We start from the raw sequence: 24,402 nt of genomic DNA on the forward strand, positions 1-24,402 counted from the left end.
TCAGAACTATCTGTTCGAGCCAGTTTTTAGAGAAAGCATTTCGGAGGATGTCTTATCGTGCACACCGCCAGCAAAACTGTGGATGATTAAAGTCTCCACCAGTGATTGCAATATGATTGGGGAATTTACATAGAAGTGAACTGGGTTTTTTTCTAAAGTTTTTGGTTACATCAGGATATGAGTCTGGCGAAGGGCGCCTCAGATGGTGCATCAAGTCTATTGTGCATTGAGGATCTTTAGCCCACTTTCTCGTCGTGGCATTGCAGTCCCGCTCATCCTTCCTCTTGAGTGAGGATACCTTCCCGGGTGCATTTTCGTCCACCCACTATGCAGTATCGTTTTCTGCACCAACTAGGACCATGGAATTCTTTGTACCTCATATCTAGCCCAGTAGCCAGTCTGTTGTTGTGGGGCCTCCATGTACCCTTTTGGTTGTAGCCCCCTGACAACACAGGGATCGCTCTGCCGATGCCTGTGCCGTTAACTCCCCATGTATGCCATGGAGTAGATGCTCATCTTCCTGCGGCATCGGGACTGACTGCTGAGGATGGATAGCACCCGCTGGGAGGCCCACCTGGTCAGAGTGGATGGCTTCAGGGCGGATGACATGCCATACAGCGTAGTATGTCATCTCTTGCTGGTGGTCTCCCACCAGCAGTCTCTAAGTGGGCAAAGTCTTAACTTCAATGCTAAGAACTATGACCGCAAATTTTTCCCGTCCCTGGCCAGACCGTGGGAGGAACACCAGGCTAAGGATGGCAGTGAAGCTTATTCACCTCGATACCTGGTATGTACGAGAGTTGATGGGGAATCTTTCATGTCCATGAAGCCTCAGTTTTTTGTGGAGGATTTGGAGGACAAGTTTGGGGAGGTGGAGGGCTTGTCCAAAATGCGCTCTGAGTCAGTCTTGATAAAAACAGCATCCTCTGTCCAGTCACAGGCATTACTCGCTTGTGACAATTTGGGGGATGTTTCTGTTACCATCACATCCCATAAGAGTTTAAATATGGTCCAGGGTATTATATTCCACAGGGACCTTCTTTCACAGTCTGATGACGAGCTGCGCACCAGTTTAGAGCGGCGACGTGTTCCTTTTGTCTGGCGCGTACATTGGGGTCCGAGGGATAATCAGGTTGCCACTAGTGCCTTCGTCTTGGCCTTCAAGGGTGACACATTGCCCCAGAAGATCAAGGTGCTGGTCTACCACTGTGCTGTTAAGCCATATATCTCTCCCCCAAGGCGGTGCTTTTAAGTGCTGGAAGTTGGCCAGATGTCTTCTCACTGTACTTCCAGCATCACATGTTGTGTGTCAACTGTGGAGAGCATCATTCACCTTGCTTGCCAGAGTGCAGGATTTTACAGAAAAAGAGGAAAATCATATAAGATGCTGGATCGATTGACGGACACTGAGACTAAGAGGAAATTTGAGTGCCTACATCCTGTGGCTATGACCACCTCTTATGCCGCCGCTACGTGACAGTTGTCGCCCTATCAGTTCCTCACATTCCAGTCGCCTCTCAGAACCACAAGACTACACTTGCCCCCTTAATGGTGGGGGGCACTTCCCTCTCTGTTGTTCCCGCACTGCACCACCAACTTCAGGAGCAACACCCCCACCCCAACCATCGGGGATATCAGTCTCCACTTCTGAGCCAGAGAAACGTAAGTCTTCTTCAGCTCCTCTCGCTAGGAAGGGGTCCCTTGGGTCACTCCCTTCCCAGTTTTCTGCTAGTGCAAAAGATGACACCCGCCAGTGGCTGAAGAGCCCAAAAGCAGCTGGTCGTAGGGCTTCACACTCATCCCCAGTCCCGGAGACTGAGCCAGTGAAGTCCTCCCAGCCAGGGAAACCTAAGGAGCAGCGAGAGAAATAAAAAAAGAAAACCCTTAAGGCCATGGAAATTGCGGTGACACCCACACCACCTCTACCTACAAGCTCTGCTTCTGCAGATGAGGTGGAGATTCTGGCATATGCTGAGGACCTAGATCTCGCTGGACCCTCAGACAATGGATATAGACTGCTAGGGCAAAAAGTCAGTGGCAGCAGGTGACCCTGAGGAGTGAATTGCTTTACATGCCTTACCAGTCTCATGATGACAACATCCTCCACTGGAATTGTGGCAGTTTTTCCACCACCTGACTGAGCTACGGCAACTTAATCTTTACACCTGCTTTCTGCATTGCCCTCCAGGAAACCTGGTTCCCAGCAATGTGGACCCCCTGTCCTTCCCAGCTATAAGAGATAATACAGGAACCGTAGCGACTATAATAGTGTGTCAGGTGGAGTTTGCATTTATATCCTAAACTCAGTCTGTAGTGAAACTGTGCCCCTTCAAACCCCTCTTGGAGCTGTGGCTGTCAGAATAAGGATGACACAGGAAATAACTGTCTGCAATGTATATCTTCCTCCAGATGGTGCAGTATTTCTGAATGTATTAACTGCAATGATTGATCAACTCCATAAACCTTTCCTACTTTTGGGAGATTTTAATGCCCATAATCCCTTGTGGAGTGGCACTGTGCTTACTGGCCAAGGCAGAGATGTCGAACCTCTGTCTCAGTTCGACCTGAGCATCCTAAATACTGGTACTCTACACATTTCAGTGTGGCTCACGGTAGGTACTTGGCCATTGATTTATCAGCTTGCAGCCCCAGACTTCTCCCATCTATCCACTGGAGAGCACATGACGACCTGTGTGGTAGTAACCCCTTCCCCATCTTCCTGTCACTGCCCCAGTGTCAGGCCCAAGGACGCCTGCCCAGATGGGCTTTAAACAAGGTGGACTGGGAAACTTTCATCTCTGCTGTCACCGTTGAATCTCCCCCACACAGTGGGGGAGATGATGGTTGAGCAGGTGACTACAACAATTGTTTCTGTGGCAGAAAACACAATCCCCTGCTCTTTAGGGTGCCTCTGGCACAAGGCAGTCTCTTGGCGGTTGCCGGAAGTTGCTGAAGCAATTGAGGAGCGTTGGTGAGCTCTACAGCGGCAAAAGTGACACCCTTCCCTGGAGCACCTAATAGCCTTTAAATGCCTCTATATGTGCGTTCGCCAACTTATGAAACGACTGAAGCAGGAGTGTCGGTTGAGATACGTCTCGACAATTGGGTGCCATACGTCACCTTTCCAAGTCTGGGCAAAGATCAAACATGTTTTTGGGTACCAACCCCAACAGGCTTTCCCAGTGTTAACATAAATGGCGTGTTATCTACTGATGCAAATGCGATTGCCGAGCACTTTGCCGAGCACTTTGCCGAGCACTTTGCCGAGCACTTTGCCGAGCACTTTGCCGAGCACTTTGCCGAGCACTTTGCCGAGCACTTTGCCGAGCACTTTGCCGAGCACTTTGCCGAGCACTTTGCCGAGCACTTTGCCGAGCACTTTGCCGAGCACTTTGCCGAGCACTTTGCCGAGCACTTTGCCGAGCACTTTGCTTGAGCCTCTGCATCAGAGAATTACCCCCAACCTTTCTCACTCTCAGATGGCAGCTGGAAGTGAAAGTCCTCTCATTTACTACACTTCACAGTGAATCCTACAAAGCCCGATTTACAGAGTGGGAGCTCCTCAGTGCCCTTGCACATTGCCCCGACACAGCTCCTGGGCCAGATCGGATCCACAGTCAGATGGTTAAACATCTCTCATCTGACCACAAGCGACATCAACTCTGTCATCTTCAACCGGATTTAGTGTGATGGCGTCTTTCCATCACAATGGTGGGAAAGAACCATCATTCCGGTGCTCATTGTGACAGTGAGTGATATTTTCGAGCACACTGCAGTTGTGAAGAGTGTATCGAGTTAATTGGTAACCCGGTAAAAACCTGCTTGATGTGGATAGCTATCGGCCTCACCGACGTTCTTTGCAAGCTGCTTTAATGTATGGTGTGTCGGCGGTTGGGTTGGGTCTGGTCCTGGCGTCACGTGGCCCTACTGGATCCGTGTCGGGTCAGCTTCCACAAGGGTCGCTCTACCGCTGATTCTGTCCCTAGAGTCTGCCATCCGAACAGCCTTTTCCAGATGCCGACACCTGGTTGCCGTCTTTTTTGACTTGCGAATAGTGTACGACACCACCTGGTGCCGTATCCGTGCCACATTGTACGAGTGGGGCCTCAGAGACCCGCTCCTGATTTTTATCCAAAACTGACTGTTGCTCTGTACTTTCCGTGTCTAAGTTGGTGCCTCCCGTAGTTCCCCCCCATGAGAATGGCGTCCTGCAGGGCTCTGTATTGAGTGTGTCTATATTTTTAGTGGCCATTAATGGTCTAGCAGCAGCTGTAGGGCCATCTGTCTCTCCTTCTCTGCATGCAGACGACATCTGCATTTCGTACTGCTCCACCGATACTGGTATTGCTGAGTGGCACCTGCAGGAAGCCTTTCACAAGGCACAATCGTGGGCTCGAACCCACGATTTCCAGTTTTCGGCCGCAAAGTCGTGTATTTAGCACTTCTGTCAGCATTGTACCGTTCATCCAGTACCAGAACTATACCTTAATGATGATCCACTCACTGTATCGGAGACATATCGATTCTTAGGGATGGTTTTCGTTGCCTGATTGACTTGGCTTCCTCACCTTTGTCAGCTTAAGTGGAAGTGCTGGCAGCACCTCAATGCCCTCCGCTGCCTGAGCAACACCAACTGGGGTGCAGCTTGCTCTAAACTGCTGCAGCTCTACAGAGCCCTTGTTCAATCCCACCTTGACTACGGGAGTCTGGTTTATGGTTTGGCAGCACTCTCAGCATTGGGTTTACTCGACCCAATGCACCATTGAGGCGTTCATCTAGCGACAGGAGCTTTTAGGATGAGTCGGGTGACTGGCGTTCTTGTGGAGCCTGGAGTTCCTCCATTGCAGGTTAGGCATGCACAACTGTTGGCCAGTTACATGGCACACGTTCGTAGTTCTCCTGGGCATCCGAATCACCGTCTCCTTTTCCCAACCACAGCGGTTCATCTCCCGCATCAGCGGCCCAGGTCAGGGCTTCCAGTTGCAGTTTGTGTCCGATCCATTCTTTCTGAACTGGAGTCCTTACCTTTTCCACCTATACTTGAGGTCCATTCACATACACCTCCTTGGTGTACACCTAGGCCGCGACTTCACCTGGATCTTTCACATGGCCCTAAGGACTCAGTTAACCCTGTGGCTCTCCACTGCCACTTCCTCTTGATTCTTGACATGTACCGGGACCACGAAGTGGTTTAATCCAACGGCTCGATGGCTGATGCTCACGTCGGTTTCGCGTATGTCTGTGGAGGACATATTGAACACCATTCCTTGCCCGATGGCTGCAGTGTTGTCATGGCCGAGCTGGTGGCTATGTCTTGTGCTCTTGAGCACATCCATTCATGCCTTGTTCTGTTTACTGACTCCTTGAGCAGCCTACAAGCTATCGACCAGTGCTACCCTCATCATCCTTCGGTAGCGTCCATCCAGGAGTTCATCTTTGCCCTGGAACGGTCCAGTCGTTCAGTGGTGTTTGTCTGGACCCAAGGTCACGTCGGAATCCCAGGCAACTAAGTTGCCGACCAGACAGGCTACGTGGAAAACGCTTATGGAGATCAGCTTCTCTGCAACTGACCTGCGTTCAGTACTATGCCGCAAGGTTTTGCAGCTTTGGGAGACGAAATGGCATAACCTCAGCACGCACAACAAACTGTTGCCATTAAGGAGACTACGAATGTGTGGCAGTCCTCCATGGGGGCCTATCGCAAGGACTCTGGTTTTCTGCTGGCTCTGCATTGGCCACACTTGGGTGACACACAGCTACCTTCTGTGACGTGATGATGCACCTCAGTGTTGGTGCGGCACCCAGCTGACAGTGGCTCATGTCTTGGTGAGTTGTCCTTCTTAGGCTGCCCTGTGACAGACTCTTCAGTTACCGGACTCGTTGCCATTAATTTTAGCTGACAACGTCTCGGCAACTAATTTAGTTTTACGTTTTATACGTGACGGTGAGTTTTATCATTCTGTAGAAGTTTTAGCGCATGTCGTTTGTCCCTTTGTGTTCTGCACTCTAATGCTCTTAGGTGTGGATGTTTTAATATGTCGCAGAGTGGCTGGATTTTTCTTTTTATTCTCGTGGTCAGCCGGCCATGGTCATCTGCTCTCTTGGTTTTACCCCCTTCTACCTGTTTCTTGCTTATCTCTGAGGTTTTCTTTTCCTGTTTTGTCCATAGTAGTATTGGTTGTCCTTCTGTCATTATTCTATTTCTTCCTTTCTCCTGTTGGTTGCACAGTATGTCTCCTTTTTTCTTCGTTCTGTTGTGTAATTATTTTACCGGGAACAAGGGCCGATGACCTCGCAGTTTGGTCCATTCCTCCCCTCCCCTCCCCCCCGCCCCCACCCCTTCCCCCCACCCCTGTTTAACCAACCTACGAGTTTCCGCAAAACAGGTGAAGTGAGTCCCACTGGCTCAGTTTCAGTGAAAGACAGCATCCAGTATCCTCTCAAATTGCTGGATATTGCTGTGTAACAGCAAAACAATTATACTTTGTTGAAAATATTGAGGGTAAGTTCAACAGAGTAGTTGCACTGAAAAAAGTGAAATGGGTCCTTATTTATCAGAACTACTAGTACTGTGCGATTACAAGCATTCATTGAATGTTACATACTGGGTGACGTTGCTATTACTGTCAACTACATATAAAAATCTTAATATGACCCTATGTATTAATTCCACTGAGACCTTATGCTTCTGGCCAAGAGTGAATTGTAATCCAACCCAGCAAGACCAGATGTTTGTCATCCACTTATGGGTAGAATTACCTAGTACCTGTGCCATGTTAAATTGACTGTTTTCACTGAACCTTTTCGTGGACAGTGTTTTAATAATGACCTGTTTTGTGGGGAAATTCTTAAAAGGGTCAAAGGTTTCTTTATAATTAGAAAGCTAAAAAAAAGTCAATCCATGCACATGTACCTAGACAATTGATTGACAGAATTTCTTTGTACCGAGAAAATGGTATCAGAGAAAACATACATTAGGCTTGAAAAAAACAGAGGTTACAGGAAATTGAGTTTAAACTTTTGTAGTACTTGCAGAGTCTTTAATACATTTCTGCTGCACACTAGTCATTTAAATTCACAATTTCTTTCAATACATTTGTCATAGATTACTCTGCTCACCATTTTGTGAGCAGGACACAGTAAAGAATTATATTCCTGAAATTATAGGAGAGATTGGTAAATTCCGAAAGGCATATAAAGCTTTCCCTGCTGCTAACCTCTTTCCAGGAGAATGTATGGAATGCACAAATGTAATAGTCTCTTCGTTATATTCACTGTTTCCTTTCTTCGAGGTCCTCCAGACCTTTTCTTGTCAACTTTGCTCAGAAAAGAACAACACTTGTCAACTTTGCTCACAAACAAACAACAATCATGTTATTTTATTACTGTAGAAACAGAGAGCAGCACAACAAATAGTGTAGCTAATAGCTGAAAGCTCAAATTGGCCGAAAAAAATGTCTATAGACTTATGAATTGTAAGAAGATAAGTCAAGGAGCAATAAATGGGAATGTCTGATTTTGAAAGCTGCCATTTAAACTGACTTTTAGGACCTTAAAGTAAGGACTAGGTCGAAAGTACGTTAATTTTGCACGAAACACACTTCAAACAATCCTATTGACCAACAAAAAGAATTTTCATAGTTTTCAAGGTACTTTGTGCCCTTACTTCAAAAAGACTCAAAGAATAACAGAATATACGAGGGCAGTTCAATAAGTAATGCAACACATTTTTTTTCTGAAACAGGGGTTGTTTTATTCAGCATTGAAATACACCAGGTTATTCCCCAATCTTTTAGCTACACAACACTATTTTTCAACGTAATCTCCATTCAATGCTACGGCCTTACGCCACCTTGAAATGAGGGCCTGTATGCCTGCACGGTACCATTCCACTGGTCGATGTCGGAGCCAACGTCGTACTGCATCAATAACTTCATCATCCGCGTAGTGCCTCCCACGGATTGCGTCCTTCATTGGGCCAAACATGTGGAAATCCGACGGTGCGAGATCGGGGCTGTAGGGTGCATGAGGAAGAACAGTCCACTGAAGTTTTGTGAGCTCCTCTCGGGTGCGAAGACTTGTGTGAGGTCTTGTGTTGTCATGAAGAAGGAGAAGTTCGTTCAGATTTTTGTGCCTACATACACGCTAAAGTCACTTCTTCAATTTCTGAAGAGTAGCACAATACACTTCAGAGTTGATCGTTTGACCATGGGAAAGGACATCGAACAGAATAACCCCTTCAGTGTCCCAGAAGACTGTAACCATGACTTTACCGGCTGAGGGTATGGCTTTAAACTTTTTCTTGGTAGGGGAGTGGGTGTGGCGCCACTCCATTGATTGCCGTTTTGTTTCAGGTTCGAAGTGATGAACCCATGTTTCATCGCCTGTAACAATCTTTGACAAGAAATTGTCACCCTCAGCCACATGACGAGCAAGCAATTCCGTACAGATGGTTCTCCTTTGCTCTTTATGGTGTTCGGTTAGACAACGAGGGACCCAGCGGGAACAAACCTTTGAATATCCCAACTGGTGAACAATTGTGACAGCACTACCAACAGAGATGTCAAGTTGAGCACTGAGTTGTTTGATGGTGATCCGTCGATCATCTCGAACGAGTGTGTTCGCAACGCTCCGCCATTGCAGGAGTCACAGCTGTGCACGGCCTGCCCGCACGCGGGAGATCAGACAGTCTTGCTTGACCTTGCGGCGATGATGACACACGCTTTGCCCAACGACTCACTGTGCTTTTGTCCACTGCCAGATCACCGTAGACATTCTGCAAGCGCCTATGAATATCTGAGATGCCCTGGTTTTCCGCCAAAAGAAACTCGATCACTGCCCGTTGTTTGCAACGTACATCCGTTACAGACGCCATTTTAACAGCTCCGTACAGCGCTGCCACCTGTCGGAAGTCAATGAAACTAAACGAGACGAAGTGGGAATGTTTGAAAATATTCCACAAGATATTTCCGGTTTTTTCAACCAAAATTGGCCGAGAAAAAAAATGTGTTGCATTACTTATTGAACTGCCCTCATATATAGGCTCCTTTGACCTTGGATTTCAAGGGAAGACACAACTTGGGTTACAGATACGATGTTAAACCTTACATCCACCAACGTAGGAGGTATTTCCAGTGCCTACTCTTTAGTCACATGTACTCTGGAACACCGTCGAACCTGTGTATTTATTGTCCAGGACAGTGTCCTCCAAGACCAGCAGCCTGCTCTGTGCTCAAAAAAGGAAGTAACTGTGAGAATGTAAATTCTAGACTGGTAATCTTATTTCAAAGTTGGAAAGAAGTGCGACCACCTTCACCTCATCATAATGTTTGGCCTTCATGCTGATGCATCCAGGAACATCTACACTCTCTCCAGCACTGACAGAGCGGAGGACACCATGCAAGGTGCCCCCCCCCCCCCCTTACCTACACAAAGCAGAAATGTGCCACACAAACCAATGGGTGCAAGAGCCACAGATTGCAGAGTAACTTGTTCTTCATTCAGTCCAAAGCTTAAAGGCAGCAAAATTCACACTAACTCAAACCCCCACCCCTTCAGAGACAGAAAGAGAAAGGAAAGAAAATATCCTAAACCAAAAACAGATCTGGCAGTTCTAGCTGAGCAGTCAGACAGTGGCGCCTCCTCCTGACATGAGGTTTGGAGGGGAAGGATGATGGGAAATTTCCATAATTGTCATCTTTTCCTAAACCACACAAGGACTTTTTCTTCAGCCCTCTTCCTACCGCTTCAATCTTTCTACGAGGAGGAGGAACCACAGATTTCCTCTTGCTGCAACTTGGTGGTTAGACTTTTTATCCATCCAATTATATTATAATTTCTCTTAGTGGAGACTTCATCACTGACTCCCTGGACATTGGTTAACTTTTGCTGCACACTTCGCAGAACAATCTGTGTCCTGGAGTTATCATCCTACCTCTCCAATTACCACGAGCTGGCAGAAAACACTTTCTCCTTCCACTCCCATGACCTAGGAACTTGAAGTGGTCTTCTCAGCTAATGGGAACTTTGTAGTGCTTCAACTTCATGTTCATATATGTCCTCAGATTTCATTAAAAGAAGCAACCAGGTGCTTCAACAGCTGAGCAGTAGCAGTCAAGAGTTTCTTGGAAATTTTTAATGAAATATGATAAATACGATGAGAGGGAGCTTTTCCCACCATGTGGTGGGGGAGCATTGTAGTATATAGCATGAAACCAGAAAAGATGCACACAACCTAGATAATTAGATCCAAGTGTCTGACGCCTATGTTATGTAAATTATCAGAAAGAATGGTTGATAGGTGACTGTTGGGTTTTAGAATCCAAATGGCTACTTGTTAATTCCAGAGCAGCTTCAGTTGATGTAGCTCATGAGGAGGAGTCAGTAAGTAGGGTAGAATGCTCCTAATTTTTGGGTGCACATATTGATGAAAATTTGGACTGGTAGAAGCATATTACTGAGCTTCTCAAACAATTAAGTTCAGCTACTTTTTCTCTTGGGTATAAATGCTAATCTTTGAAACAAAAGTATGTCTCCTGGCATGTTTTGCATATTTACACTCAGTAGGCCTAAATGTCGTTTGGAATAATTTTCTGGGGTAACTCATCACTTAAAAAGAAATTATTGATTGCACAAAAGGAGCAGTAAGAATAATATGTGGTGGTCACTCATGGACATCATGTAGTTCTCTTCCAGGTGCTAGGCATTTTAACTGTACAGTCACAATACATATTTTTGCTAATGAAATTTGTCATAAATAATCCATCACGCTTTGAGAATAACACTGGTGTACAAGACTACAACACAAGAGTGAAAAATTACCTTTTTTACCCATTGTTAAAGCTGCCAGTGGCTCAGAGAGGAATCAATATTCAGTAACAAAAAGTTTTGGAAATTTGCCCAATAAAATAAATGACTGACATGTAGTGAAGCAAATGTTAAATCTAATTTAAAATCTTTTCTCCTGGACAATGCCATCTATTCCAGTGATTTTTTACTTAAAAAAACACTAAAAAGAAAGGAAAAAACTTTAGTTACATGAATAGGAATAAAATGGTACCTGATTGCCACGTTCTTATATTTACAGAAAGCATATGATATTACATGGTGCCATCATATTTTGTCTATGTTGTGTAAGTGTTGTTTTTGGTGTTGTGTACTCATTTTTGTGCAGAACTTTTTATCACTGACTGTTTCAGTTATCAGTTGGCACAATCTTAGCACCCATTGTGTTCAGGTGAAAGGAGTTCCATGTGGAGGGATTCTAAATCCTGCCCACTTTGCTGTTGCAGTCAACAGTATTGTAAAAACTTTGCTTCCCCCCCCCCCCCCCCCAGCCTAATTGTCATTATATGTAGAGGGACTATAGGACTATTGTATACATTACAAATGGTTGGTTCAAATGGCTCTGAGTACAATGGGACTTAACATCTGAGGTCATCAGTCCCCTAGAACTTAGAACTACTTAAACCTAACTAACCTAAGGACAGCACACACATCCATGCCCGAGGGGGGATTCGAACCTGCGACCATAGCGGTCACTCGGCTTCAGACTGAAGCGCCTAGAACTGCTCGGCCACATCGGCCGGCTATACATTACACATCTCCATCTCACCTTACTGTGGAACAGGTACCTCAGAATGGTATATGAGATGGACATGATTGGCTTCAGGAGCATGGGTACTGTTTCTCGCCAACAAAATCTCGTGCAGTGTTGCAGACTTAGGTCTGTAAAGTCCACTTGGAGCTTTACTTGTAAGACCTGATACTATAATAGTAGTTGACAAATTCAATTTTTAGCATAGTTGCTACATGTATATTAACTCAAGGATAATTGTATGAGGAAATTAAATGCCATTTCCTCAGCACTTCCTCTTGGGGAACGGTTCGAACTGTTTTCTAAAACACTATTTTATCTTCCTTAAGTTATGGATGTGTTACACATGGTTCAGCAACACCACCTTTATTTGGTTTATTAAACCATGTACAAAATAAAAGAAGCGACTGGAGCCTTCTGTACAAACTTGGTTGATAGTCTTCTTGTGGGAAGAGGCATCTCACCTTTGACAGTATGCTATCAGCTCCTCTTGATCAAATGTCATCATTGTCAACCAGCAATCGGAACAGCTCTTTGTTTTATTTCATTCTGTTTCAGAATGAGGCGATCTAGCTGCTTATGAACTATCTGCGACAGGTTGACAGGAACTTTGTGGAGAACTCTAGCTCAGAATCCCCCTTGGTATGTCCAAGGACAGTAATGTGGATTGACATGCACTTGTGCCAGAGGCACTACAGTTTCAATCACTTATGTTGGCTGATATCTCTCTGTATATCATGATTGTCCATCCACCTTATGAAATCGCATACACAGATGGCTCTCAAGTCCGTGACTGTTGTGTACACCTGTCTGTGCAGGAGTTTGAGCAGTGCTGCCTACTGAATTTTTACAGTAAATTTACTATGCAACAGAAAGTCGCATTTCAAGCTCTCAGACACATCGGAGCTCAAACAAACCTGAATTTTCGTGTATGTAGTGACTCCTGGATCAGATGGCAGATGAATGCTACCCAGGAAATGTGCTGGTCTCCAATATTCATGAGCTATTACGTGACCTCCTTAGAGCAGGAATCTCTAACTTTTCTTTGTACGCCGTCAGGGACGCAACTGAAATGGAAACATTACAAATTGAGAATGCCAGGCACTGACATTTGGGCACACATGACATCGTGTCTGAGAGACGGAATGCCAGATGCCACACATACTGACAAACTTGGAATGGTCAGAGAGATTGCTAAAGTGTGTTGTATTTCTCTGCAGGCCTCTTGCAAAGCAGCTTTCATCTTACACCTTACACCTTTTATGTATCAGTTGCACCAACCTCGCACTCAAACCTCTTGCAGCAGCACACCCCTCCCCCCACCCCCCCACCTTCCCCTTCTGTCCTTCCCCTTCCTAGTGTGCACGTAGAACACCTTTGCCAATGATTCATATAAAACTTCCTGGCAGATTAAAACTGTGTGCCCGACCGAGACTCGAACTCGGGACCTTTGCCTTTCGCGGGCAAGTGCTCTGCCAACTGAGCTACCGAAGCCCGACTCACGTCCGGTACTCACAGCTTTACTTCTGCCAGTTTGGAAGGTAGGAGACGAGGTTCTGGCAGAAGTAAAGCTGTGAGTACCGGACGTGAGTCGTGCTTTGGTAGCTCAGTTGGTAGAGCACTTGCCCACGAAAGGCAAAGGTCCCGAGTTTGAGTCTCGGTCGGGCACACAGTTTTAATCTGCCAGGAAGTTTCATATCAGCGCACACTCCGCTGCAGAGTGAAAATCTCACTCTGGAATGATTCATATACTTAAACGCCATCATAACTGACCTATGACGAGAACTGAAATTGGACTTTAAAGTACTTTCCTTAAATACTGGTCGGTGGTGGAGCAGCTGCTGATTACGATTTACAGTCTTTAAGAGGACGGATACTACAATAAAATTTCAAACTTTTACTGATCTCGGTCGCTTAGGGAGTGGGTGCAGAGATGGTGCCATTTACTGGTTATTTAATGCCCATAGGTACTCAGTGCACTGTGCCTCTGAACTGATGTGTGCTAGTACCTTTTATTCCGTGAACCTACACATATAATTCCTTCTCATTTTAACACATCATAGTGTTTCACGTGCATCCCTCCATATGTATTATCTATTGCTGTCAAGTGGTATGAAGGGTGAATGTCTCTCATCCTAGATGATATACTGCACTGAGGGGCATCCAACTTCATGCTGCAATGCCCCCCCCCTCCCCCCCCCCCCCCATGTATCTAAGAACTGTCGCCACTACTACTGAGTGTAATGCTTCTCCTTTTAATGCCACTCATGGTTAGGTAACAAAAACAGGTATTAATCAATCCAAGAAGACTACTTAGATTAGCAACCCAAACAACCTATTTGTACCATCTTCCAGGCTTAAAGTGCATAAAGGGTCTTCCAGCCTTGTTCCCTGATCTCTTGTTTCCTTATTTACAGCTCTTTCTTGTTGAGTCAACTTCTGATTTTGAGTGGTTTGTTTGCTTTAAGTCTATATCACTGCCACAAGGCAAAACTGATCACACTTTGAATGAAAACTGTTCTTTTCAGTTACCTTGGAAATTTAGATTTGAAAGCTTTAATTTATTTACCAGAAATACACAAGGCCGTTTTTACCATTTCATTGACTTAGAATGAAAACCTAATATTTAAAAAATACGAAATACTTTTATTGCATTATTAAGTAAAAACCTCACATCCCAAATATTAGTAAGCCAGTGAGAGGTAACAACCTATGTGCTGTGCTCTAGTGAGGGAAACCATGTTAAATGGAAAAAAAACCTCATAATGTGTGAAGTTTGTTGAATGATTTGCAGCTGGTTTCATCACCAAAGCAGACATTAATCGCTTTAGTATGTACACTTTTTTAATCTTTAAGTTAGCAACAAAAATAATCAATGATTTATAATATAATGTAAATAGATAGATAAAGAAATCTACCCACCAAGTGGCAGCAGCAGAGCGCCTTTTACAAGCTTTCGGAGCCAATGGCTCTCTGGCAGAAGAGTTGAAGGGGGAGGAAGAGGGGTGAAAGAAAAGGACTGGAGACGTTTAGGGAAAGGGGTACAGTTTAGAAAAGTCACCCAGAACCCTGGGTCAGGGGAGACACACTGTACGGGATGAGAAGGAAAGACTTTAATTTAAGATATTGATTAATAACCTTGGCAGTTATAAGTGTAAAATGCTACAATTAGATGTGAAAATAAAGTATAAAGCTTAGGTGAGATACAACTAAAACTTTTAATTCAAAATAAGTTTATTTAACTTTCCGTAAAATTTTTGTTTCCTAAGATAATGGCTTTTTCATTATGAGCTGACAGTACATTTCTTTTTTTTGTCTATCCATTGTCTAGTAAATATAAAAACCTATCTTTGTGTTATATGTATGACTTCACCATTGATTTGCACAATTTTCTATTGTTACACATTATTAAATTTCTCTTGTAGTTGGTTACTCTGTAAAGCTCGTCCATTTATTGTTGTAGTTGATCTGCACTGGGTGCAAACACGACAGTGTCATCTGTAAAAAGAAGAAGGTTCAAATATTATTCCATTTGCAAGCGCGTGCGCGCACACACACACACACACACACACACACACACACACACACCACCCCTTCTTCGGATTTACATTCTAAGTGTCTAAAAACTTTTGTCTAGTACTGGTGAAAATGGTAAGATAATGAACGAATGATTTCTATATAGGAGATGGTTTCAGACAAGCTGTTCTCAGCTGTCCCAGAAATGACAGAAAAAATTGTGAAAATAGCAGCTTAAGAATAAATGGGAGAAGGCCCAGCTATTGGTTTAAAGATGACACTGTAATGTTGGCTAATAACATTGATATACTCCTATCTTTGATTACTGATCTCACCTCCCAATGTCACCAATATAAAAAAAAGTGTTGTAAAAGTGTGGCCATTTATTGCAAAAGATACATTAAGGCAAATCCTGTTTCCATAAATGACAATTTATGTAAAACAATTGTATAAAGTTAAAATTTCAGTTTAGAAAATGGTTAAAATTAAGTCAGAGTAGCTGGTCAGCAATTTCCATCAGCAGACATAGTTTGTTAGTACTGCTAATAGAAACACTTTAATTAGAAAATAGTAATCCTAGCTTTTGGAATTGTATGTTCTTTCTTGAGGTAACAATGATGTATAGTTGGGACAGTTGGAAAGACATGGGCTAAGTTGGGAGGGACCCAGCTGTTACGTGGACAAGGAGACGGAAATAGACAATGTTATATTGTAAACAGTAAACAGTAAATTTAAATCTAGAATCTGTTTATATGGATACAAATAAATCACTCGTGTAAATGATCAGCAGGTAGCAGTATCTTCATTGAGCAAGAAACTGACTTATCTTTGTCTTATTTCAGATTTGGTTCTGCACTGTCAGCTAAGTCAACATGGGGAAAGGAAAAAGTAAGTACAGTGCTATTGTGAAAGCTTTTTGTCAGACTTTCTTTTATTGTTTAAATGTGTCCGAGTAGGTATATCAACAAGTGTAGCATACTTTTTAAAAAGATTGTACCGCTTCTGACCCCCCCCCCCCCCAACAGTTTTTAAATTGATCGTAAAATCAGTGTTTTAGGTTCAGAGCACAGCAAAGGTGCTTAATTTTCCTTTACCTAGACTGAAATAACTAAGTGATTGACAATTAGTTGTTTACAGGAAAGATATCATAGTAACAACCAGTGTGTGAGCTTGGTCATTCCTTCTATCTGTTCACCATTGTCACATCACTCTGTTACCGCAGGTGTCCGTTGCAAGAGTCAGTTGTAGATGACACTTGTGATGTCTAACAAAACAGTTGATTTGTTTTTGTTGTTTGCATTATATATCTATCTGTTGTTTATTTTGTGTGTCATAATGTTTTAAATTAATTGCAAAAGTGTGCAGAAAAGTGTTGTTGTTTTTGTGGTCTTCAGTCCTGAGACTGGTTTGATGCAGCTCTCCATGCTACTTTATCCTGTGCAAGCTTCTTCCTCTCCCCGTACCTACTGCAACCTACATCCTTCTGAATCTGCGTAGTATATTCATCTCTTGGTCTCCCTCTACGATTTTTACCCTCCATGCTGCCCTCCAGTACTAAATTGGTGATCCCTTGATGCCTCAGAACATGTCCTACCAATCGATCCCTTCTTCTAGTCAAGTTGTGCCACAAACTCCTCTTCTCCCCAATCCTATTCAACACCTACTCATTAGTTATGTGATCTACCCATCTACTCTTCAGCATTCTTCTGTAGCACCACATTTCGAAAGCGTCTATTCTCTTCTTGTCCAAACTAGTTATCGTCCATGTTTCACTTCCCTACATGGCTACACTCCATACAAATACTTTCAGAAAAAACTTCCTGACAATTAAATCTATACTCGATGTTAACAAATTTCTCTTCTTCAGAAACACTTTCCTTGCCATAGCCAGTCTACATTTTATATCCTCTCTACTTTGACCATCATCAGTTATTTTGCTCCCCAAATAGCAAAACTCATTTACTGCTTTAAGTGTCTCATTTCCTAATCTAATTCCCTCAGCATCACCAGACTTAATTAGACTACATTCCATTATCCTTGTTTTGCTTTTGTTGATGTTCATCTTATATCCTCCTTTCAAGACACTGTCCATTCCATTCAACTGCTCTTCCAAGTCCTTTGCTGTCTCTGATAGAATTACAATGTCATCGGCGAACCTCAAAGTTTTTTTTTTCTTCTCCATGGATTTTAATACCTTTCCTAACTTTTCTTTTTCTTATTAATATTCCACTAAGCAAATCTAGTACTGCATGTTTTGTGGAATCGTGTTAATGTATCCAGAACACTTGCGTCCAGCTGTTTCTGTCACAGCTACATTCTGTGCGAAGACATTGGCCTCTTCCGTTAGTTTGATCGAGGCAGGGCGAGGTCAGTAGTGTGCAGATTGTGGTTTTGTATCCATTATAAGTGAGGCATTGCTTGAATGATTAGGTAAGTGTAGAAAGGCATTCTCAGCAAATTACAATGGCTTAAGAAACATGTTGTCCATAAATGAATCATTTATTTGCCAAAGTTGCATACCTAATAGAAGTGTAACAAATGACCAAAAAAATTTTGCATGTTTTAAATATCTTTAGAGACTCAATCATGTCAGTCCTCTAGACATCAAGCTTTTCAAATTATATATTGTTCATTGTGAATAAGGAGAGACTTTTTCATGCAGCAATTAAAATGTATATTAACTTTCCCTACCTCCCTTTATAACCACAAATATCACTTATTTTTGCTGTAAAAAAAAAAAAAAGTAACTGTGCTTTCAGTTATTTCCATACTCTTAGAGATTGTGACTTGTACTGCAGTAAGCATGATTACTAAAGTGGAGTAATCAACTCCTCTTCAGCTTGTGTCCATTAAAATTTTGCCCCAAATATATTTATGCTAGTGGAAGGTAGATTAGAGCTTAACACCCGTCCAATGAAGCATAGGGCAGTGAGCATGAGCTCGGATTTAAATGAGGATGGGGCAGCCAAACGGGCGTGGAACTGCTCTGGTTTTTGTGATAGATTGTTAGGGAAACGTAAATGGAAACTTACTCTTTCTATTTGTAGTTAAGCTGATCCTGTTTGTACTAGCTGTTTCACTTTAAATTGGGGCTTGTGCTTATTGCAGTGTTGATTAATTCATTGGCATCAGGCTAGTAAGAAACTCGATGAAACTCTACATATCAGGAATATTTTAAAAAAATAATTGTTCTCTTGTTGCTTTGAAGTACTCTTCTGATAAATATGCAGTTTCAACTAACAATTCTGTGTTAAGAAAGTTAATTATTTTCACTTGTAGAAAAGAACTTTATAATCATTAAGTCAGTTGTGGTGTGTGGTTGTTGTTCAGTGACATTGTTACCTAAGTATGGCAGTATCAGAGAGCATTATTTTCAACCAAGATGTTAAATATTTTCATTTATCATGGTGAAATTTCAGATTCAGGAATTTAATTATTTAGTGTTCTTGAAATAAAATATACTGAATTCTCTCATTTTATCTGATAAGTCTTCTCATATTGGTGTTTCATGGCTGTTGATACATTAATAAATTTCTCTTTGGCTTTATGCAAGACAGATATTATGTGCAAATGGACCAAATCTCCCACCAAGCAGCTCATAACGGATACTAATCATTTTCATTTCATTAATTATGTACTTAATTACAGAGGATAGATTGCTACTTTCTGTAAAGATGACACATTGAGTTGCAGACAGGCACAACGAAAAGATTGTTAGTCACTGAGCTTTTGGCCAAAGCCTTCTCAGAAAAGAAAGGAAAACAAACATATGTAGGTACATAAGCAGGCACACCTCAGATACACATGACCACTATCTCAAAGCACTCTGGTCAGACTGCAACTCTTGTGTGAACGAAAGCAATAAAAGGGAGGAACAGTAGGTTACGGGTGAGGTGAGCATGCAGGGGCTAGACACGCCCATGTCCTGCAATGTTATAGTCCCTTGACATCCTGGTAGGTGTGGGAAAAGTGAAAGTAAAAAACTATGAAATGCAACTGTCGGCTACATCATTTACAGTAATCAGTGTTGATCTTCCACCCCCATTTTTCAGCCAGTATAACAATGCAGTACATCGACACAGAGGACTATCGGTGAAGAAATAAAGCCTAAAGCAGGTGAACGTAAAAAATGTGGCGATCTGAGGGCAGGTTGTGGGTATGGTGAATGCCCGGTGATCATCGTCTTCCAGCATGTGTTGTGCCAACAGTAAAATTCGGAGGCAGTAGTGTTATATTGTGGTCGTGTTTTTTATGGAGGGGGCTTGCACTCCTTGTAGTTTTGCATGGCACTATCACAGCACAGGCCTGCATTGATGATTTAAGCACCTTCTTGCTTCCCACTGTTGAGGAGTAATTCGGGGATGAAGATTGCACCTTTCAACACAATCGAGCACTTGTTCATAATGCACAGCCTGTGGCAGAGTAGTTACATGTCAATAACATCCCTGTAATGGACTGGCCTGCACAGAGTCCTGACCTGAATCCTATAGAATACCTTTGGGATGTTTTGGAAAGCCAACTTCGTGCCAGGCCTCATCGATCAACATAGATACCTCTCCTCAATGCATCACTTCGTGAAGAATGGGCTGCCATTCCCCAAGAAACTTTCCAGCACCTGACTGAATGTATGCCTGGAGAGTGGAAGCTGTCATCAAGGCTAAGGGTGGGCCGACACCATATAGAATTCCAGCATTATCGGTGGAGGGCACCACGAACGTGTAAGTCATTTTCAGCCAGGTGTCCTGATACTTTTGATCACATAATGTACCTCTTGATTGATGTGGTATGGAGCAACTGATGATTTTGGTTTAAATATATATATTTATTGCTCTACAATGCATTTGGTCTGTGTAATGACCAGCTACCCTGTATGCACGTAAATAAACTTTGTTGTATTGGTGCATTGTAATTTATTGTCTCAATACATTGCCCTAATTTCCATCATTAGCGTAAACTAATGGTCTTGCAAATACACAATTCATTTCTGAAACAGACATTATCATGTTATCTTTGTTTTACCATGTCACAGAAGTTGTTTTTGTTGTGCTTCTTTGATACTACGAATGTATGATAGCGCCTCTGGTTGCAATACAAACTCCGAAAATAATTTTTTGATAACATATATTAATGTATCTGCATTTATTAGTTAGAATGTGTGAAATTTGGGTTTTACCAGGCTCATTCTGTAGGTATTCTTGCTATCATGTCTTACTGTGGGTGAGACTAAATTATGTGTCTTCTAAAAGTAATTTAATTTCTGATTATTTTAAAGTCAAACAAATGACTATTTTATTCTTTGCCAGAAATAATTAGCTCTCCAAGAAGTAAGATTTCAATGCAGTGTTGTGCTCAACAAATTTACAAAATAAGTGTTAGCTAAAACATTCTCCCTTAGCAAACAATACTAATGAAAGACTAGTTGAAAAACTGATTTACTGTCTTTACGGATGTTTAGTCCACTACTCATTGCAACAGAGTACTTGCACGAGCCATGTGGCTGTATTCCTAACTGGACATTTCCTGCACTGAACTATAGTTTGAAAAGTGTACAAAATGTATTTCTGACGTAGCTGCCATTTTAACCACCAAGCAAAGTAACTCACTCAAGTGAGCTGTTATTTATTATCAACTGATCTCTTTCGAAAAGTTGACTGCCTGACTAAAAAGTGAAGCACTATGGAAAGACTGTTACGTATAAGCTTTTTGCCAAAACCTTCTTCAGAAAAGAAACATGCACACACTTCACACAAGGAAGCACACGTCACATATGTGATCACTATCTCTGGCAGCTCCGAATAGAATGCAATTGAAACTTGTTGAACAGGAACAACTGGAAGTGGGCAAGGAAGTGGGAGAGATAGCATAGTACAGGTGGGAGAAGAGGAATCGGCACTACCCAGCAGTGTGCAAGGGCTAGATGTTGCAGGATAAGGCCACCAGGCAAAGCAGCAGCAGCAACAGGAGGGGGAGGGAGGGGGGAGGCTGGGAAGGGAAAGAGGAGGAACATAGTAGGGAAAAAGACTGGTGGATGCGACGGCAGAGAGCTGTGCACAATGAGGGTGAGGGGGAGACGAATTGCGAGGAGGTGAAAGGATAGAGGGGGTGGAAACAGTTGGGTAGAGGGTGTGGGGACAGTAGGTTACTGCGTAGATTGAGGCCGGGATGATTTCAGTAGTGGAGAATGTGTTGTAAGGATAACACCTATCTGTGCAGTTCAAAAAAAGCTAGTGGTGGAGGGGAGGATCCAGATGGCCCGGGTCGGGAAGCAGCCATTGAAATAGAGCATGTGATGTTAAGCAGCATGTATGCAGGCAGTGCAGATTCCTCTTTTGCCTCCCGTAGCCTGTTAGCCCTCCCCCTTTCCGAAACTGTCCGGATTGTTGCACCCATTTGACTTGTTTCTGTTGAATTCTGCATGTGTGAATGTGTGCGCATTTTTCTTTTCTGAAGAGTGCTTTGGTCAAAAGCTTATATGTAACAGTCTTTTCATCGTGTCTGTCTGCAACTGTCACCTTTACTGTGAGAAGCAGTATATCTTTTACATAATAGTAAAAATTCTCTCTGACAGAGAGGACGGCCACCAAAGGTACATTAGAGTTGTTTGCATTTGGTTTTGTTACCAGGCATGGTAAGGCACGCAAGGAGCTTGAACCTTGAACATTGTCAGATGACACGGAGGTGCCATGTACTAGTAGGAGACAGTATTATTGGCACATGGAAACCAGATGACCGTAGGCAGTGACCTGGAAAATGCTCCCATTCTTCCAGTAATTTTGAGAGGCACAGCGGTGTTACTCCTTCGTGATATGAGGAGCCATTGGATAAGACTTAAGGTCACAGCTAGTGGTTATTGAGGGAACTGTGATGGCACGACCGTATGCCTTGGACATTTTGCATCCTCTTATTACCTCACGTGTGACAGCTGTGCCATTTTTTGACAGTATAGTGCTTGCCCACATGTTTATGAACTGTGTGCATGATTTTGAGGTGCTTCTGTGGCCAGCAGGAACCTAGATAACTTTCCACTAGAACACTTGTGGGACCAACTCGGACATAAACGCCATCCTAGAATATCAGGGATCATGTCAATTTCATACTAAGATATCAGGGACCGTTTCAAATGGTTGTTCGCCAGCTTGCCTCGAGAGGATACAATGTCTTAGACACCCTTCCCAACCGAATCGACACGTGCATCCAGGATGGGGAGGGGAGAGAGGTGGGGGTGCTACATCATACTGATAAGTGGGCTCTTACATGCCAGTTTTTTTGTAAATTTGTCTTAGTTTTATAGTCACTACAATAACATCACATACTCCCTTATCCTACAGATTAATTTACTTTCCTCACCCCCTTTTGGATGCATCACTTTTTAGTTGGGCAGTGTAGTTACATATCTAGATTTATTGAAATATTCTGTATATAATTGAAAATAATAAGTCTTATTTACTCCCACTGCATTACCATTACATTGGCTTTCTCCTTGCATAGCAAAGCAGTTATGTTCTGGGGGTGCGTCAGTTCCTCAGTACTACTGTTACAGTAGTCGCATTTGCTTGGTGCGAACCAGATGGTGTATTGTCAGCTTTCTTGGTCCATCATTCCTTTTATTTTGGTTCATATGCCTTCTGAGCATTATTTTCCGTATCCCGTGTCTTCATGGGGTTGGAATCTGAATCGAGGGATCAGAAATTTGCTACTGGACAGAAGTGTGTGAGGTAAAAATTGTAGAGATACACCAGGAGATGAACACAGTAAGAGATGCGGAAAGAGATAGGCTGCAGTAGTATTCGGAGGTCTAGAGGCTTGTACAAGATAGAGTAGCATGGAGATCTGCATCAAACCACTCTTCGGACTGATGACAGAAGAAGCAGCGGCAGCAGCAGCAGCAACAACAACATTGTCTGTGTCTAGTGTTATCCACGTGAAAGTGTGAGGATGTTTTTGAAGTGTTGTGATTTGTGTGAGATGGGACATGTCTACTAGCCCAGTATTGCCTGAAAACCACACCGGCACTTGTCATTAATCCACCAGGTGGATTATATATGGGGGCTGGCAAATCTATCGGAATCCCAGAAGTGGAATGGTAATGTGCACATTGCAAAACAAACAAATTTACTGCTAAAGTTTTTTACAAAAACAGTTCAATTACAGTACAACATTATCATGTTGTAGCTAGTCATTGTGAACATGAAGATCAAGGGAGAAGTTTAGCTTGCCTCTTTTGCATTATCAGATAACTGCAAAAAGTGGAAGATTCAGTAAAGGGCTGGTGATATTATCACAAGCCTTCGGATTGGTAGCCTGATACTTAGCTAGTGAGCTGTATTCTTTAGTAACTGAATGGAAGTGACACTGAATACATCCACAGTGTGCACTAGTTTGTGTTTGTATTCATTGTAGATCTGTTGTAAATGCCTGTGTGAGAGTTAAGAGTTCAGCATTTGAAAAACTCGTTTATGTTGCAGAAAAGAAAACTGGGACCGGTAAAGAGGAGGCCAGTGCTACATCACAGAGACCTCCAGCAAAAGAAGAAGGTGAGTACAAGTCGTGTTGTATGCCAGCATAAACGCCGTGATGTGAAAATGTAAATACTCGTTAACCTGTTATCTGCTAATAGCCTTAGATGTAACACAATAATTGCAATCATGTACTATGCTTGGCCTGACCACACTGTTGGGAGTAACCAGTCTGGGAAAAATCACTAAATGGAACAGAATATTCTGAATTCTTTGGTTACTTTACTGATAAGAACCTAAACTGGGAGTCACATGTTATGAATCATCTTAAATAAATTTTGTAATTTTTGTTCCCACCGTTTAGAACTGACTATTCGTTACACCCTAATGATTTTTGAGGAGAAATTTAAAAAATTCAAATCAATAGGAGAATACTGGCAAATTTTTTTGTATTATGGGATCCCTCATTGCTTGTCAAGAAAAGGAGCGAGCTCTGAATGGACTAAGTTTTCTTTTATTTACTTATTTTATTTGGTATTTTGAATCTACGTATCTTGGAACCCATAATGAAGAAGTCTGAGGAAATCGTAGAATTTTTCAGTCTCTTTTTGATGTCTTAAGTTTATTGCTGGAAGTGATAGTGTAAAAAATTGGAAATTGCTTATTTCAGAAACTGGTTATTTAGAGTGATTTTAACAGTCATTTTAAACTGGAGATGAAAAAAATTGCAACTAAAAACCAGTTGTTTGTTATAATGGCCATTTCTAGTAAAAATGGAGCCATACATGGAGTAATTTATCTTGGCAAGTCATATTTCACATGTATCTTCTCTCT

At 42.7% G+C, this 24,402-nt stretch overlaps 1 protein-coding gene across 1 annotated transcript in view; it reads left to right on the forward strand.

Moving 5' to 3' along the window:
* LOC124711135 (protein argonaute-2) overlaps nucleotides 1-24,402 on the forward strand; it is a 266,005-nt gene that overhangs the window by 23,209 nt on the left and 218,394 nt on the right. The window contains exons 2-3 of the mRNA XM_047241028.1: nucleotides 15,955-16,000; nucleotides 23,578-23,646. Of these exons, the coding sequence (XP_047096984.1) occupies nucleotides 15,985-16,000; nucleotides 23,578-23,646 (85 nt within the window). The 5' untranslated portion in view covers nucleotides 15,955-15,984. The remainder of the gene's footprint in view (nucleotides 1-15,954; nucleotides 16,001-23,577; nucleotides 23,647-24,402) is intronic.

The sequence above is a fragment of the Schistocerca piceifrons genome, chromosome 8 (assembly GCF_021461385.2).
Source record: "Schistocerca piceifrons isolate TAMUIC-IGC-003096 chromosome 8, iqSchPice1.1, whole genome shotgun sequence".
Lineage (NCBI taxonomy): Eukaryota > Metazoa > Arthropoda > Insecta > Orthoptera > Acrididae > Schistocerca > Schistocerca piceifrons.